Source organism: Merops nubicus, unplaced genomic scaffold (genome assembly GCF_000691845.1).
Source record: "Merops nubicus isolate BGI_N331 unplaced genomic scaffold, ASM69184v1 scaffold12888, whole genome shotgun sequence".
NCBI lineage: Eukaryota > Metazoa > Chordata > Aves > Coraciiformes > Meropidae > Merops > Merops nubicus.
In genome coordinates, this window is record NW_008626391.1 from 36,597 (window position 1) to 53,386 (window position 16,790).

A 16,790-nucleotide genomic window follows, 5' to 3' on the forward strand; every position below is an offset into this window, starting at 1 on the left:
CAACTTTACTTGCTACATTAACCAGTGCAGCACATACCACAAAGAGAAGTCTGTGGTCTGAAACAGCTAGGATTACATTCCCTTGGGGTCAAGCAACCATGAATCAATGGTTTTACACATTACCCCGCTGGTGTAAAGAAATACTTTAAAGTTACTCTGAAACATATTAGGCTAGCAAGCATTCTTTATGTCAGTATTTGGTGTTGCTGCATACATTCGACAAGTGGGAAAAATGAGTGCTAAAAGTATTACAAATAATTTGTTATGACTGATAGATATTTTGATACCTTAAACTATCAACTACTGGCACAAAACCAGAGTGCCAAGTGAGAAGCAATGTTGAACAAAAAGCTCAACCAGAATGCATACAAAGCAGCATGGTTCCTTCACCGTGTCGGTACGCTTCACTACTAGCTGCACTTCAGGCTCAGGCAGTGAATGTGTCGTGTATTAAAACTTCAGGAAAAAAAACCCTTAAGTCAGTACTGACAAATGCTACATTTTTCTTCAAACTATCTAGGTGCAGAAAGTTCTAACAACTTGTTATTTACCTGAAAGGAAGATATGATACACTTCCAGCCAATAAAAGCCTGTATATATCTTCTGGGGATTCTCTCAGGTATATTATCTGGTTTTGTGGGAAAAGACAGAAAAGAAATAAAAATATTATTGTAAGATTGATATTAATAACTTCAAGTTACTTGTTTATACAGAAGTCATAATTAATGATCACAGAGCTCAAGTGTGCTGGGAAAAGAGTGGCATTAGGGAAAAAAATGTATGCAAGTGCACAATAGTAACAGTAACATAAACGATATACTGGTTAGCCTAGAGAAATACATATTTTTAAAAAAAATTTATAGATTTGTGCAGGAGTTGTTCAACTACAGGCTACAATGAGAAAGCTTCTATCTGTCTGGATTCTTCCATGTTTCTACTGCAACTCTGCTGGATGAGTTCAGATTCTTTTTTAAGCTTTTAAGATGTAAATCAAAACACAAAATCCAGCACAGATATCAGCAAAGCTACGAATCATCTGGTCTACAGAACAGTGTGTACAGTCAGCAGACAAGATTAAAACAGTAATTCATGTACGTTTTGATTTTCCTACAGCAGTACATTTGCATTACTCCAAATCCCGTACTTCCTCCTTTGCACTAGTGAAGCAGTATCCAGTAACTAAGTCCAGATGCCATAACGAAAAAAAAAAAAAAAACCAACAACCAAACAAAAAGAACTCTGTAGCTTCAGGAGCAAAATCCTAAGAACAGAATGAAGCAACATACTTGAAGCACAATGCATCAAACTTTCTACTGTCAAAAATAATCAAAAAAGAATGCATGAAGGACCGAGTGAGGACAAATAGCCATATGGTCTTCCATCACAACAAGCCTGATCCCTCTTGGGTAGCCTCTAACACTGGGGTCTCCTTAAAGAATACCATAAAATTCCTCTTGTATGCAAAGCATGTCTTCCAGTACCATCAAAGGCCATCGACAGCATAGCCAGGAGATAAAAACTGTTTACAACAAGGCCAATATTCAGTAATTTCAAGTTAGTACTTTTTCTTTAAAAGTGCATTAACTAAGCTTTAAGGCACTTCAAAAAGGTGTTTTTTTTTTTCCCAATAAAGTTGAGTAAAATGATTTAAATCTCTTACATTAATGACCTTTTTCCTTCAGTGGTTTTTTGAAAGTAAGAATCCTAATGAGTAATAATAAAACATCCCATAAAAAAATCTAAGTGTGGCATTTTTGCTTTCTGTTGCTTTTGACATTTTTTTATTTTAAAAGTTGCCACTGCCTTTCATTCTTCGATGCTGCTGTAAAGCCCATTTGAACAAATGGCTTAACACACCTTCAACATCCTCTCTCCACACACCCACACGAGCATTCTTGTGAGGTGAGAATGGGAGGTGGAACACATCTCCCTTAAAAAAAACCCAAGCAAACAACCAACCAAACACCTCAGCTTGAAACATATCCTAAATAGACAGCTAAAACATCCACAGAAACAGGTGATCCCTTTATTTTTCTTCTGGTTTGGTTACTGTGTTATGCATTTTCTGCGCATTCTTTTTATGCAATTAACAAAACTAAAGAAGCATCTGTCTTGTTTCAGTAGTCTAGTTAGGCAATGGAGACTGCCCGTTCTGTGTGTGTGCGTTCACTGGGGAGGGGTGAGAGACTGATGTGCTTGTATTCACAAGCATACATGCGGAACAGACAACACTTACAATGTCATTGAATAGCTGCTCCCCAGATGTCAGAGTTCACTTCCTATTCTGCAGGCATATTTATTGCCTGCACTGGTTATAAAGGTGATGTTCCAAGAAATGTAAAGTTTTGTTCTTTGATACGGTCATACTTTGCATCTTGCAGCACAGTGAACACATATTGCTAGCAACCATATAAATTTAGCACTGCTTGCTTAACAGAACAAGAGCCCTGCCTCAGAGAAACGTACAAACCAGAGACATGAAATGGCATTAGCAAACAGAATGTAATGAAGCCGCAGAAACAGTTTGTAGCCAGAAATGAGTCACCTGGAAAAAACTTGTGATTCAGAGCTGTAAGGCTGGGTGATACAGAGAAAATGCTACTTGTTCAACAGGCAAACAAAAATGGAGGTAGTACTAGCTAATCCTGTAAGCACATATAGCTCAGAAACGCCAAGGATTTCTCCTGTATCTCAGCTGACCTTTTACCACCTTCTTAAGGAAAACAAGCTTCAACACAGAAGCGTTTGTTTGCAACTATAGCAGCTGCAAAAGGCAAGTTTTTTCCATAACATTAAGTGCTGTATAGAAATGTCTAAATAACATTACAGTATACTGAGACTTGTTAGTTCTTAAGGACAGGTACAAATTTTGAAATTACGTTATGAGTGAAGTTGCTAGAAATACCATTTTAACATACATGCATGTATGTACGTATGGATATTCCTCAACATAGTTATACAAACACTTTAATAAGTCAAGCTGATATTGACAAAAAAACCTGACGTCCATCATTGTTTAGCACGCACAAAAAGCACACTGAAAGAAGATGGCATTTTCCACGTGGACAAGGTCCTAAGCAATAATACGCAGTACTTCCTGAACCACTGAAGCAACATATAATTGAAGAAGGAACTCTGAAGGAAGCCCTTTGTACTGGATTCCTCAGAATTTTCTGAAACAAAGAGATCCCTCTACACTTCAGCTGTGACACTACTACACACACACGACAGAATATCTGAACAGTTGCAGAAAGCAGCTGATGAAATGGTCAGGTGGTGCTCTCAGTGAAAAGTGGCTTTCAAAAGAAATTAGGTTATTCTAGAGTGTATCTGGACAGGTGCAGTGGTGTGGAGAGTTTCAAAAGGGAAGAATGGCATTCAGTCTCTACACAGAACGGGAACACCATTAACAGCTACTTACTTCACTGAGGAAGTATCCTGGCAGTAACACAACACAGCAAGCTGTGACAGTCAAAGTGGAGACAGGATCAGTTTCTGTCACAGCTGAAAGACCATATGAGAGCACCCAGCTGGAAATCTTGGATACAAGGAAGGCTGGATGTAGGCTGAAACTGGGTGAGCCTGGGTTGAGGTTGTGGGTGAGCTGTATTTCAGATATGGAAATAGATAAGACTGAAAGAGTGAGGGAACCAGCAACAAAGCCCAGGGAAGCAAACACGTCAAGGCAGCAGAGGCCACATCTGCATTAGGAAGCAGTGTGCACCAGCTGAAATACATGTGTAAGCTGAGAGCTAGCAATGAAGGCATGACATTTGCACTATATACTCCCAGCAACTTTTAGCAGCTAATTCTAGTCTGGTCCTCTGGACAGAACAAACATTACCTGTCAGGATTGCTCCTCAACTGCTCCACAAAGTGAACCAAAATGCACTGAGCAGGGTTTAGGAAAGATTCCCTTCAAAAACATACTTCTGACACAAACTGTAACTGTTAATATAGTTTTATATATATAACTATATAGCTGCATAAAGTACTCTTTCTTACCAGGAGGTCAGTAAAGCCTTAAAGATGAACAATTTCAATAGAATTATGTGGGTGAACGAAGGGCGATAGAAAGCCAGTCAATGAGAGAAAGTAAACATGATCAGAGAGTCCTGCAGTAGATGGAAGTGTTGAGAGAGAAAAGTGCTCTCTAAGGCAGTAGGCAGAACTGAAGTTTCAGAAAAGAAGAAAATGGAAATGTTGATCTGATGAATAGCAGCGCAAAGATATATTTGTGAACTCTTCAGGTATGTACTGAAGGAAAGAGGGGAAATGGGAAAAGACACAACCTCCAGAAATCAAAATACACGACAGTTGAAAATAGTTTGTCCAGATGCTGATTATAAGTTATGTTTCTGCCGTGCTTTCTAAGATGATAGAAACTTTAACAAAAAAAGCTGTTTTCTTAAGTTAATGTCAATAAAGCAATGAGTAAGAAGTACTACTAACAAAATGACAAATACTAAAGAAATTTCAAGCAATTATATTCACAGATATTAAGCAGAAGCAGGGATTTTCTGGGATAGTTTTCACCCATTCTTGTATATAGAAAATGAGAGAAGTCTGTCAGTATTTCACAAGAGGCACCTTTTCTGCAGGTCATGCAAATATTTAAAAAAAAAAAAAAAGAAAGAAGCTTTTTGAAAACCTTAGAATATTCAGCAGACCTGAAACAGGTCATCCACAAGCACAGATGCATCTGTTTTAGAATTTTCCTGCAAACATATTCAAGTGCATGCACATACACAACTACACACACACATACAAATACACAGAAAAACTTTAAAATCCTTTACTGAAGTACCTTCCAGGAAAATGGTTAATATAAGGAACTGACATCTTCCAAGGCAAAATAACATATCATTTTATCACACTGTGTAATCACTAGTGTATTAGTGACAATTTAGAAGTTTGCTTTGTTTATGCATGCAAAAAAAATCCTACTGAACTTCAATAAATAAGGCCAGAAAATGATAATCAGCAGTTGAACCATTAACATGGCTCTAATCATCCTTTTCATTTAGGACATCTGTTTCTAATTAAGCAACTGTAGGCAGCTCTGTGAATGGTCAAGAACCATCCAAGTGTGGAGCACTGGGAAAGGTGCACTCAAGCACTGCTCCTGCCAACACCACTGCATAGTCAAACAGCTGCTATAATGTTCACTGAAATAAATAAAAAACTTGCAGGACCAGGTGACCCAGTGTCTCTTTACGAGCATTTAAAATCAACCACAGAACAAGAGCGCTTTTAGCAAGCTATCTTACTGTCTGATTCATATTAGAGTTTTCAAACTAGCCCTGTTTTTTAAGCAAAGGTTTGCTAGATTGGCACTGCAATCCTGAAAATAGTATTCACAGTAGAGTGAAAAGTATTCCTGATAGAAAAGGAAAGGAGGCTCTGGCTGAAAAAGGCACCTTTATCTTCCATACATGGGATTGTGAAGTAAAAGAGCAATGCTGCATGCAAGACAAAACATGTTTGATAATAATCATCTACGACATAACTTACTGTTCTTTCAGGAAAACAGGTTATTTAAGTATTCTACACTGTTAGAAACTGTATCAACTCAAATCTGTAAATAGCACTTAAATTCAGATCTACGATGTGCTTAGTGTAATGAAGTTTATCCATCTGCTCACCCTTAACTGCAAAATGTGAAGTTGCTACATAAATCACACATTTTACCAACCATACTGACTTAAAGTAAGAAAACAATGAGATGATGTTTTACTCTCCTTACAAGCAAATGTCACGTGACACAGCTACGTTCCAAAAATGTCACTCGCTCTGAACTGCTGTGAACAGCAAATAGTCACAACCCATCCATTCTGAAAAATACAAGTCACTACTGTGTGTGACCAGACTCAAACACAAGATCACACACGTGCATAATTTTACTGTAACATAAAAGTATTAAGCGTTTTATTTCACTGAAACCTCCACTGGATACACTAGCCACATAATACATTAAATTTCCTAGCAATATTCCTTAGTCAAAAAGGTTAAATACAGCAAAATTAAAGTAGAAGTATATTGGAATAAAAAGCTTCCTGTATGGATCTGTGGCCTCCTGAAGAAACGCAGATGTGGCTATCAATCCCTTCAGCAGAAACAGAGTCTTTAAATGGTTACACGTGTCTGTCTCTAGCAACTCTCTTTGTTTATCATAAACAAAAGCAAGATACCGCTAATTATCTTTTACACAGCAGAGAAGAGGTACAGAAAACCCTATTAGCTGGGAACTGACCACACTGGGCACATCAGTTCTTCAAGACAGCTAAGAAAGCAAGCCAGACCTACAGCGAGGGACACACAAAAAACAAGCCTTCCTCACCTATGGAAACAAGCAGTCTGGTAAGAACTCCATCAGGAAGAGCCTAGTAAAAACAGCAGGAAGAGCTGCCATCATGAACACTAATTGCAATCTCCAAAGCACAGGTCAGAGAAAGTAGCTTTTTAGAGGACACAAACACAGAGAAAGCCAAAGGCAACTTACGCTTAAATTAAAGGCGAGTACTTTGTCCATCTGGTCTATGCCACTTGCTTGTCAAGCACAAGCACCTCACACCAAAATCACAAATTCACAGAATGGTTTGAGTTGCAAAGTTGAGTTAAACACTTTCGAGTTCTAGCTCACCTGCCACAGGCATAGACACCTCCCACTAGACCAAGTTCCTCAAAGCCCCATCCAGCCTAGTCACAAACATATCCAGTGCTGGGGCCCCTCCAGCCTCCCCGGGCAACCTGTTCCAGTGACTCACCACCCTCACAGTGGAAAACTCCTTCCTCATTTCTCACCTAAACCTACCCTCTTCCAGTTTAAAGCCATTGCCCCTCATCCTATCACTACAAAATCCTACCACCTGGTATTGAGTTCCTCCCCAGCTTTCCTGCAGGCCCCCTTCAGGCACAGGAAGGCTGCAGTAAGGTCTCCGCAGAGCCTTCTCTTCTCCAGGCTGAACAACACTAACACTCTCAGCCTGTCCTCGTAGGAGATGTGTTCCAGCCCTCTCATCATCTTCATGGCCCTCCTCTGGACCCGCTCCAACAGTAAACATGGTTTTCCCACCCATATTTTGAGCAGTGCTGCAGTTACCCATTTACCATCATTCAGCCTGGACCACTACACGAACCGGTTTGCCTGCTCTGCCACGGCTTAGCCAGAGGTAATTCTGCAAATGCCACGGCAAGAACAGAGCAGTTCAACATCTCACAGGTGGGTGCTAATTGCTTCTGCAACCTCCAGCTTCAACCCAGCATTAGGCCCACAGCTAGGAAGGACACTAACAAATTGAAAAGGCAAAAAAACAGTACTATGGATCAGAACAGACGAAGGAAACGCTGCTTACCCTGAAGAAAGAAGATGAGAAAATAGACAAAGTACAGAGGTGAGTCCTGGAGAAGATGACCTGAATTACAGCAGCTCATGGGGCGGTACCCTCGGAGGGTCACCCTCCAAGTACATACTTAGTGCCAGGCCTGAGAAAAAAAACACTGTTACTAAGTTAATGCAGCCAAGGGGAGAGGGGGGAACTTGGGAGTTGGGTGGACAGGGCACAGAGGGTACATTTTGTTCCTTAATATAGAAGGAGCAATGACCGAAGAAGCAGACTTTCCTCACCCACAGCCAAGTCCTGGTGAAAATCAAGAGAAGCCACTGTAGAGACCAACTCAGAAGATCACAGCTGCTTTGGTAGAGTGGTAAGGCCTGAACAGTGCAGATAGCTTCCAAGGAAAAGCAACTTTTCTTTAAAAGGTGAAGAACAAAGGTTTTTTTCCCAGCCCCCCTCCCCTTCTTTCCCCTCACCCCTTCCACCCAAATGAAAGTGTAAACATTTGACCCCAACACACTGAATTCTGGCTACCCTTTGTGTGGCTGAATGTGCCAAACTTATGCTAGTCTACACAGAAAATTACTCCCATTATGCAGTATTATCAGCTGTAAAAATTAAACAGAACACAGAATTAAAACAGATGGAAGATGAACAATAAAGGGATTAAGATCTAAATTAAGATTTACTATTAAAAATAACATTTTATTCTAAAGCTCCATATATAACAATGTATTTGAAAACTTTGTTCTTCACTTTTAAGGCCATGTTATACTGAAGAGCCCTGTAGCTTGAGTCACAAGCTGTCATATCCAAGTACACCTGGAAGGAAGCAGCAGATGCAGAAAGGGGGAGAAAGAAGTGTGTAGCCTGGAGAGTTCAGAAACTATCTCCACTGAAGAGGAAAGAAAGACAAGTTAGATGAAGGGAAAAGGGGGAAACATTAAAACAGACCAACTGTGAAGAAAGGACTGGGAACAGACTTTGCTTGTAAACCAGAACAGCTGCCCTTGTACTTCACCACAGTTAATGAAGACTTTTCACAATTGCCTTGGTAGCCAAAATGAGCATAACCCCATGATATTCAGGCACACACGTACATTTAAAAGAAAATATGCTGAATGATAAACCATGCTAATATATCTCAATTCCTTTAAAGAGAAGTTAATATTTTGTTGAAGAGCACAAGTTTAAGCTCAACAACCCCTTGAAACGACAGGCTTCAATGTTGCTCTGATAAAAATACTGAATCTTTATGAGGACATACAAGTTCCAGAAGAAAACTAGCTACATACAGTTCATTACAGTTTTATAGTTAAAAGGGGTGTGTGTTTAAAAAAAACAAAGAGAACAAAAAATCAGAAGGCACGCATGCTTATTGTATCTGTGCTATTCCTGAAAACCTGGCAGTAAGTTAAAGCACCTTCCTCCCAAAACCATGCTTAAGATACCAAGGGCCTTACAACACACACAAAAATACAAGCATTATTTTCATTACTAACTCTGCAAAGGCTATCTTCCCTTCCTACTTCCTTGTTCTTCCCACCTGAACTCCTCCAACCTGATATACTTTCACACAGTTCCTCAACCTCAGGTAAACTGTTGAAATGGGAACACACCATAAAGATAAAATACCAGAATCAAACAAGAACGTTCAACCCACAGAAAACAAATACAGTGGCAACCTATCACTTGGACTGTGGATCAGAAATTAAATTATGACATTCAGTTCAAGCAGTGAAGAGCTTTGCCAACAGGACACAGTTTGATTAACCAAAATTATAGAAAAGCTTCTTAAAAGTTTTGACTAATAGCAGGATGGATCCTTCTTCATGGAAAAGCAAAGCACTGTGAATGGAAGAAGTAGGTGGATGCTTAAGTCTACATATATTTTAAATAAAGAAGGCCTCAGTATATTTTCTTTCAGTCAGCAAAAAACCTTATAGACATACACGAGTCATGCATTCTGAAGAGAACATATACCATGGCTCAGCCTATACAGGACAATCCCATTCTCCCTGCAGAAAGCAGAAATGTGACACATACACGATTGAATGCTTCAGCAGTGAGTGCTCTAATTAAGCCTACCTCTTCATGAAAGATCATCAAAGGGCACCAGGGAAAAAAGTAAGCCTCAGGGGCACAGTCTTTCTTCTTCAATCTTCCTTCAATGGAATCCCTTCCACATCAGTCTGGGAAGAAACTGTACCCTATTTTATAGAAAAAGCAGTGCCAAAGCCAAAGTCTGTTGCACTGGAAAAAAAGCCAGGAGCTAGCTAGAGCTACCTCACCATCTAGGACCTGCTGTTATGCAAGATCAACACGCATCCATTCAAGGAGGGGACTGATGCACAGTGCTTTACTTTGCCATGGGTCTTGAAGGGAAACTGCCAAAATATTCAACCTGTACAATGCAACAACCTAAGCACAAGTCTCTGACTCCTGAAAATCACTGGTGGTTTTGAGCAGCTTCTTTCTGCCATATGCCAACTCTCAGCAACTAACACTCTACAACGTGCATTGGCTAGTCAGTCATGACAGCTGGTTCTGTGCTAGGCCCCTCTCTCTACTCTGCAACTCCCACCTCCCTCACTGTGGTTCTCTGAAGCAAAAGCTGCCTAGTTCTCTGTCCAACAGCCTCTATTATTGATTACTGTGCTTTGGATTGTCATAATTGATACATATTAATCTTAGAGCTTTATTCAAATCTGACCAAGCACTCCCTTTCAACTGCATGTTGTTATTGCAACATGGCAGGGCTACTGGATCATCAGAAATAAATTTGTGTTACTTTTTTGTATACTTTTACATAGTCAACCACAGTATTTCTGTATTGGATTGTTTTGCCATTAGTTACTTTTCTATATCCTGGATTCTGCTCACAACGTCCATTGCTGTCCTGCACAGTATCACTACACATATTCAGGTAAAAGCAAAACCCACATCCTTCTAAATAATGCCTGATAACTGAACGCAGGCTCCTCACACTTTCTGGGCCTCCATTATGATCAAGTCACTAGGAAAAAGTAGTATACCTAAAAGCTGTTTGGTCAACACAAAGCCTTAACTGCAAACATGTTTACTAACTCAAGCTACCAGTTTCCATGTGGTTTAAGAATTTAAAGGTCTACTGCAACATTCCTAGTGCCCGTGTTTCAAATACTAACAGTGACACATTTTGAGATCTGTTTCTTAATTTGTGTTAAGTACTGTAGAAAATAGACAATAGAGAAACCCTGAAGAAATGGACCACCTGTGTGATGGTGGAAGGCAGCACGGAGGCTGCCAGCATCACAGCAAGTACTGCGTGACCTTGCAGCTAACAAACAGGAATGACTTAGGGCTACATAAACTCGGACCACTCAAAGCTCCAACATCAAAAAAAGCCTGGCTTCTCACTTAATTTTATTACCCAGTAAACAAGAGAGGTGGTTACAATCAAGGTATGTTACACGTCAAAGCAGAACATGAATACGATATATCACACACTTCACTCTGAAGCATTCAGCATTTCATTCCTTGGCTACAATTTCCCGTGCCAAACACATGCAGTCATGATGCAAAAACCTCTGCATCTTCCCCTCTGCAGTCAGGGACCTGGCTAAATACATTTCCATCTACCTTGTATATTCCCAGGCCTAACACACAGTCTCACTTCTCCTCTTCTGCTAACTGTAAGAGATCACCTTACATTACAAAAGGAGCAGCTGGGAAAGGAGAGGTATATTTAAATGCGCATAAAACAGGAAATAATACACTGTACTGTGTATAAACTACTTTGTGCAGGATAGTATTTATTTGAAAAAAAAAAAAAGAGTACGTGTGGGTGGACGAAAGGAAAAACATCGAGCAGCAGTCATTCTTTCTAAATGAAAGTATTAATAAAGATTTATTTTTTTTCAGTAGTACTCTTATTTCTTAGGACACAGACTGCACTAGAAAGGAAAAAAAAACCCAAAGCCATACAAGTCCATTCACATACCTGTGAGACTTTTAAAACTTAGTATTTGGCACCTTACTATAAAACATACTGGTAGGAAGATTATTCAAGACAAAATAATTGTTTTCAGCTTGTTTTAAAAATTGAGTATGTAAAAAGGAACGCATTTAGCAAGCTGATGTAATGTAAAAATTAAAATACTTACTGCGTAGGAGCCTATGAGGAATGCAGCATTTGCTTGTTTTTTCTGATCAAAGCCAGTAAAATGAATTATTTTCTTCCTTATCAGTGAAAATGACTGTATCAAGAAATGAACAAGATTATGATTTTGCATTTTAGACTTTTCATGCCTTCTTTTATAAAATGAGAGGAATGCAAGGGTCTGTTCACTTACTTTCAGCCACCTGTATTCAGAGGACCAAATATACTGCAGACTAGTCCCTCAAAAACTCTGGAAGCCTCTACTGCATCCCTATCTAGACTGTTCCTGTATTTTTCCCAGCATCTGGCCTAAATAAATTTTGATACAAATTACAGTAATTTTTCTTTTCTCTAGAAATGCATTTAGTATTTATGAGTTCTAGCCCTATGTAAGAGGTGCTTATGAGAAGTAAATACAAAGTAGCATTCTCAAAAACATCACAGGCATGTTAAAGTCACAACAGTTTTGAAAACCAAATTTAGACTTTTTTTATTATTAAAGAAAACCTGATGCTAGATAAGTCAACTGGTGGTTGTTTCTGACGATCAGAACCACTGGAAAATGTATGCTTATATTAAATTATTTGGAAAGTATTTCCCAACTTTATCATAAGTAATGTTTTAAAATTTCATCTTGGCTTGGCATATAGTTTCTCCAGCTATCTTAGAAAGGCGGTGGAATGGCATTGACAATAGAAAGGTGGCACAAGTCCACATCTGTGGTGGCAGCAAAAACTATTCACTAACTGGCCCGTGAAACAAATTTTGATGCTCTTGAAACTGTATACTTTGATCACTGCTAAGCTATCATAAAATGTCAATATTTAAAAAGCAATGTTACTTGTTCAGATACTATTCAACATTCCCAAGACAAATATACCCCAGATCACTAGCGGAGTGTGTTCTCAGCAACTCTTAACATGCCTCTCCAATATCAAACCCAAGATTTTCAAAGGGTTCAACCTTGTGCTGCTTCAGAGCATCCTGTAAACAAAAATCAGAGAATCTTTCCTCTGGCAAACCTGTTAATTGTGCCACAGGGACAAAGCGAGACTGAATGATGCAGACAGGAACCAATGACAGGAATGAAAAAACATATCTCTGTTAAACTATAATGTTCTGCATACTTCTCAATTTTCACAGTTCAGTGTCAGTTTCAAGATCTGAGCAGTCTGAGGAGGCTAAATGTGCATCATAGTAATGCTAACAAGCTTTTTTATCAGTCTGACAGGTTTTATACTCCAACATCTGCTAAAGGTCAACTATCTTGAAGTCATTCATGCTGATTAATACAGGAACTCCCTGTTTTAAAGACACTATGCTCTATAAAGAGTCCAACACCAAAGCTCACTATGCACCCTCAGAAGACAATCTGCAGTAGGAGCTTGGCAGTCTCCAAGACAATGCCATAAACGCCACCAAAGACCAGTTGTTGCTTCTTACCAAAGAGATGCCGGGACCAGAAGAGCTCAAGTCAAAGAAAAATCTTCTCAACTAAAAACGTTTTGCATTGCACCCTCAAGTTCTCTCAGTACTGGCAGATAGGCAAGAAAACTGAATTCCAGGAAAGGATCTTTTCACTTTAAGAAGTCTGTAGAAAATTAGCAACTGGTCTTTTAGGAGCTTAATATTAGTTACTGCCACTGTGGTGCATCTTCTGTCTCTTAAAAGTAAGTGGGTTTCCCCTCCTAATCCTCTTCCTCCCTAAATTCACCTTGATAAAATTTAGCATTTATATGAAAAGCTTGGCTGGATCAGGAACCCAGGAAAGAACCTGAACAACAACAACAACAAAAAACCCTCCTGGCTCATTTGTTTTTGTTCTTTAAAAAGCCAGGAATATTGACTTTTTTTTTTTTTTTAAAAAGTATTACCTTTAATTTCTTATTTAGCTTGCAGCAGTATCTGTAGACCATTGCCAGATTGAGTGGCCCAAAGTCTGCATAGAAACTGGTAGGAGAAAGGGGAAAAATTATATATAATCTCTGCAGATATATTTTTTCTTTCCAGTCAGATCACAAAGCAAGTAATAATTATATGTGCTATACGTGCATCAGTCTAAAAACAAGAATGCCTTCTTACATACACACCATTTTGTTGGAGGAAATGGTTTTGCTATTCTTAAACAATGACTAAAACTTTTTTGTTTTCCACACACCACCACTCAAAGCCAAACTGAAATACTCAAGGTTTGAAAAGTTCTCACTACTCTGTGACACCAGTTTAGAAACCTTATTTTAAAAGCAATCTAAAAGCTTTACTTTAAAAGAAAGCAATTAACAGTGCTAGAGAAAAGTGAACACACAGAATGAAGGCTGATTAGTACTTTCAAAAACAGTATGCACACCCTTAGTCAAAAATATTTGAAGAATTAGCAACATTCCACATCACATGCAAAGGCATATACTGCTCAGTACAGGGGAAATAATATATCCATTGTCAGCTCGTAAAGGCTTGAACTGATTTTGCCAGTTTATTCTCTCATTCTATGACGTTTAGACATTCCACTTAATACTCGAGCTAGAAAAGACATTCTCTCCATCAGCTCACAGTACTCAGTGCATGCTTCTGAATATCTATTATTGCATCATGTTCCTGTGTCTTCTAACAAGACTGGGTACAAAGAAAGCTTCTGCTTTGAAAAGATTTTTAAGAAATCCTGATGGGAAGCCAAGAAACTGTTCTAAGTCATATAAATCATCATGGCAGATAAGCCTGAGAGGACTAAACTTGTGTAATTAGTTCTGTAATAGGAATGGTATGTTTCCCTCAGCTACATTTAAAAACAGACTGGTTGTTCATTGCTGTTTTTCTAATTTATTTCAGTAAAAAGCAGGAAAAAGTCTGTACTTACTTCTCATATACAAGTTCATCATCTATGCAGAAATAATGGGCATCTGCAGCTCCACTCTTTGGTTTTTGGCAGAGAATTGCGAAATACAGGCGATCTGTAACGCAAGAAAATTCAAGGCTTTTATAAACACACTTTTCTGCTAGAAGTCTGAAGTACTGCCTGTCAACAGAACAACTGTAGATGGTTTAAAATGAACCAAATCTTCTTTCAAGTATTACCGAACTACACATTACTATTACTCTGGTGTTAAGCCACGAGGCACACACAAAGACTAAGGCTTTTTGCCCAGCAGTGTTCCCGTAATCTGCAGCTTTTTACTGTTCCTTCCCAAACAAAGCACTCCCAGGAAAGCTACCTGTTTGACGACTTTGCTGTACAGCAGAAGCCTGACTTGTCCCCACGCACACAGCAGAGACCCACCTCCTTCTGGCAACAGACCCCACCTGTTGCCCTCCAGATACCAACATCCCCCCTGAACCCCAGCTAAGCCACAAATCCCTCAGCACCTCACAGAACCTATGTTACAATAAATGGCAAAGCATGCCCGCACTGAGGCACAGGCTCCTGCCAGCTTTCTGTAAAATGATGATTTTGACAGCAGCGGCGTGCAGAGAAAGCCTGCAGGTGATGGAGGCTGGAGGGATGCGAGGTGGCCGCCCACGGCTGCTGGCAGCAGAGCCACCACCTGGACATCCCCATCCCCATCCCAGTCCTCCTGCCCACTGCCCCTCCAGAGCCTGTGTGTGTGCAGGCAGGAGGCACCTTGTGCTTACCCTGGCTTCCTTTGTTAAGCCAAGGGGAAAAAACCACCACTGATATTCATATCGATATAAATTATTTTTATGGCCAGGGAAGCTATAGCCCCAGTGAACTTTAAACACTGCCTGTGCTGCTGCTGTAAATTGCTGTGTTTGCGGTAATTGGTCAATAAAAATTGAGGCCTTGCAGCACCACGGCAACACTTTTGTTCCTCTTGCTGAAAAAAAGATCATTATAAAATAAATGGATTAAAATTCAAACCTAAACAGGAAGAATTTAAATTTTGCAAACTAGTTGCCTGGAAAAGATAGGCTACTTAAATATCAAAACAGATCACCTGCATATAAACATTTAATTTCAAAGCCAGAGAGGAGCAGGGGAAAAAAAATCACTTCATGGTCTGAAACAAAATCCTGCATGACTAGCGCTTAGAAATCACTTCTTACAGTTTGAAAACACATCATGAAGTGTGCTGTGGCAGGAGTGCCCCACGTACAGCAAGGTCTCTGGGGGTGGCGGCAGACATCACCAACAAAAAGTGCACCTTTGCCCATTTCAGTAGCAGAGCGGCCTGATGCGAGTGGTTTGGCTCAAACATTCACAGGTCATGTGCACCCAGTGGGATATACAGTCACTCCTGAGCAAGTCAGCCACCTACTTCCTTCAGCTCACAACAGAAGCAAGGCACCAGACTTTCTTATTTAATTTCTAATAGTCCCATCTTGTAGGCACAGCAGCTGCAGTACCAGCCGGAAAGTGCGTTCCCTGCTTAGGAATTTCTGTACTTCCCAGCATTTACCAAAGCATCTGAAAACAAGCCACAGGATGACATTCGGAGTAACGCTGTGCATTCTTAACACTTTTCCCCACAGAGAAGCATGGGCACCAATACCCCAGCTGGATGCAACACACGCTATGGGGAAAACTGCTTCACAAAAAAGCAGTCCTGGGGAAGAGTTTAGGCCAACACTTCTGGGGTAGAGGGAGGTCCAGCTCCCCACAACTCCCCTGCATCCGTCCCCAGCACTGTGTTACTCCCTGTGCCATGGATCTGTGTGAACAGAGACTGTAACAGGCATCCTAGCACAATCTTTTAAAAAAAATTTAAAAGAAAATAAAAAAAGGAAGCTGTTTTTGCTGGTTTATTTCCCAGAGAGTTGCCCTAAGAATGAGAGCTAACCTGTGTATGTGGGAGGACTGAGGGCAAAAGAGGAAGCAGGAAGGTGAACTGAGTGGATATGATATCTAGGGATTGTGTTTAAACTGGCATTGCAAGATTAAACACATGTCACACTACAGCCCCAAGCTATAATTTCACACCACTTCTAAACTGATTTAATGGCTAGCTGCCACCAGGTTTCTGACGAGGAAAAGTTTTCTTCTGACTTAGCTCACGGAACCAGCCCACCAGGGGTTAACAGTGGGAATACACTGCCAGAATTTTTCCCTCCATTGCATCTGTCCTTTAGATCGAGTCTAATTATTGACTTAGACTGAGCTCTCCATGTACACAAACAACCTCCACATCAAAGTCTTGGCAGAACGGCTGTAGTATTAAAACTGACACGCCAACTTACTGCACATCAGCTTCTACACATAAAATTTACATCACTTTTGAAAATACAAAAGCACTACACAAAGAGTAGTCCAAAATCCTCAAACACAAAAGGAAGATCAAAATGAAAATGTATTTTCATGG

General features: G+C 39.9%; 1 protein-coding gene across 1 annotated transcript in view; it reads right to left on the reverse strand.

Annotated features, from left to right (window-relative positions):
* The window catches only part of CDC14B (cell division cycle 14B), a 28,888-nt gene extending 13,243 nt beyond the window's left edge, over positions 1–15,645 (reverse strand). The window contains exons 1-5 of the mRNA XM_008945983.1: positions 15,636–15,645; positions 14,333–14,426; positions 13,353–13,428; positions 11,483–11,575; positions 552–628 (exon numbers count right to left, since the gene is read on the reverse strand). Of these exons, the coding sequence (XP_008944231.1) occupies positions 552–628; positions 11,483–11,575; positions 13,353–13,428; positions 14,333–14,426; positions 15,636–15,645 (350 nt within the window). The remainder of the gene's footprint in view (positions 1–551; positions 629–11,482; positions 11,576–13,352; positions 13,429–14,332; positions 14,427–15,635) is intronic.
* Between the last annotated feature and the right edge of the window lie 1,145 nt (positions 15,646–16,790).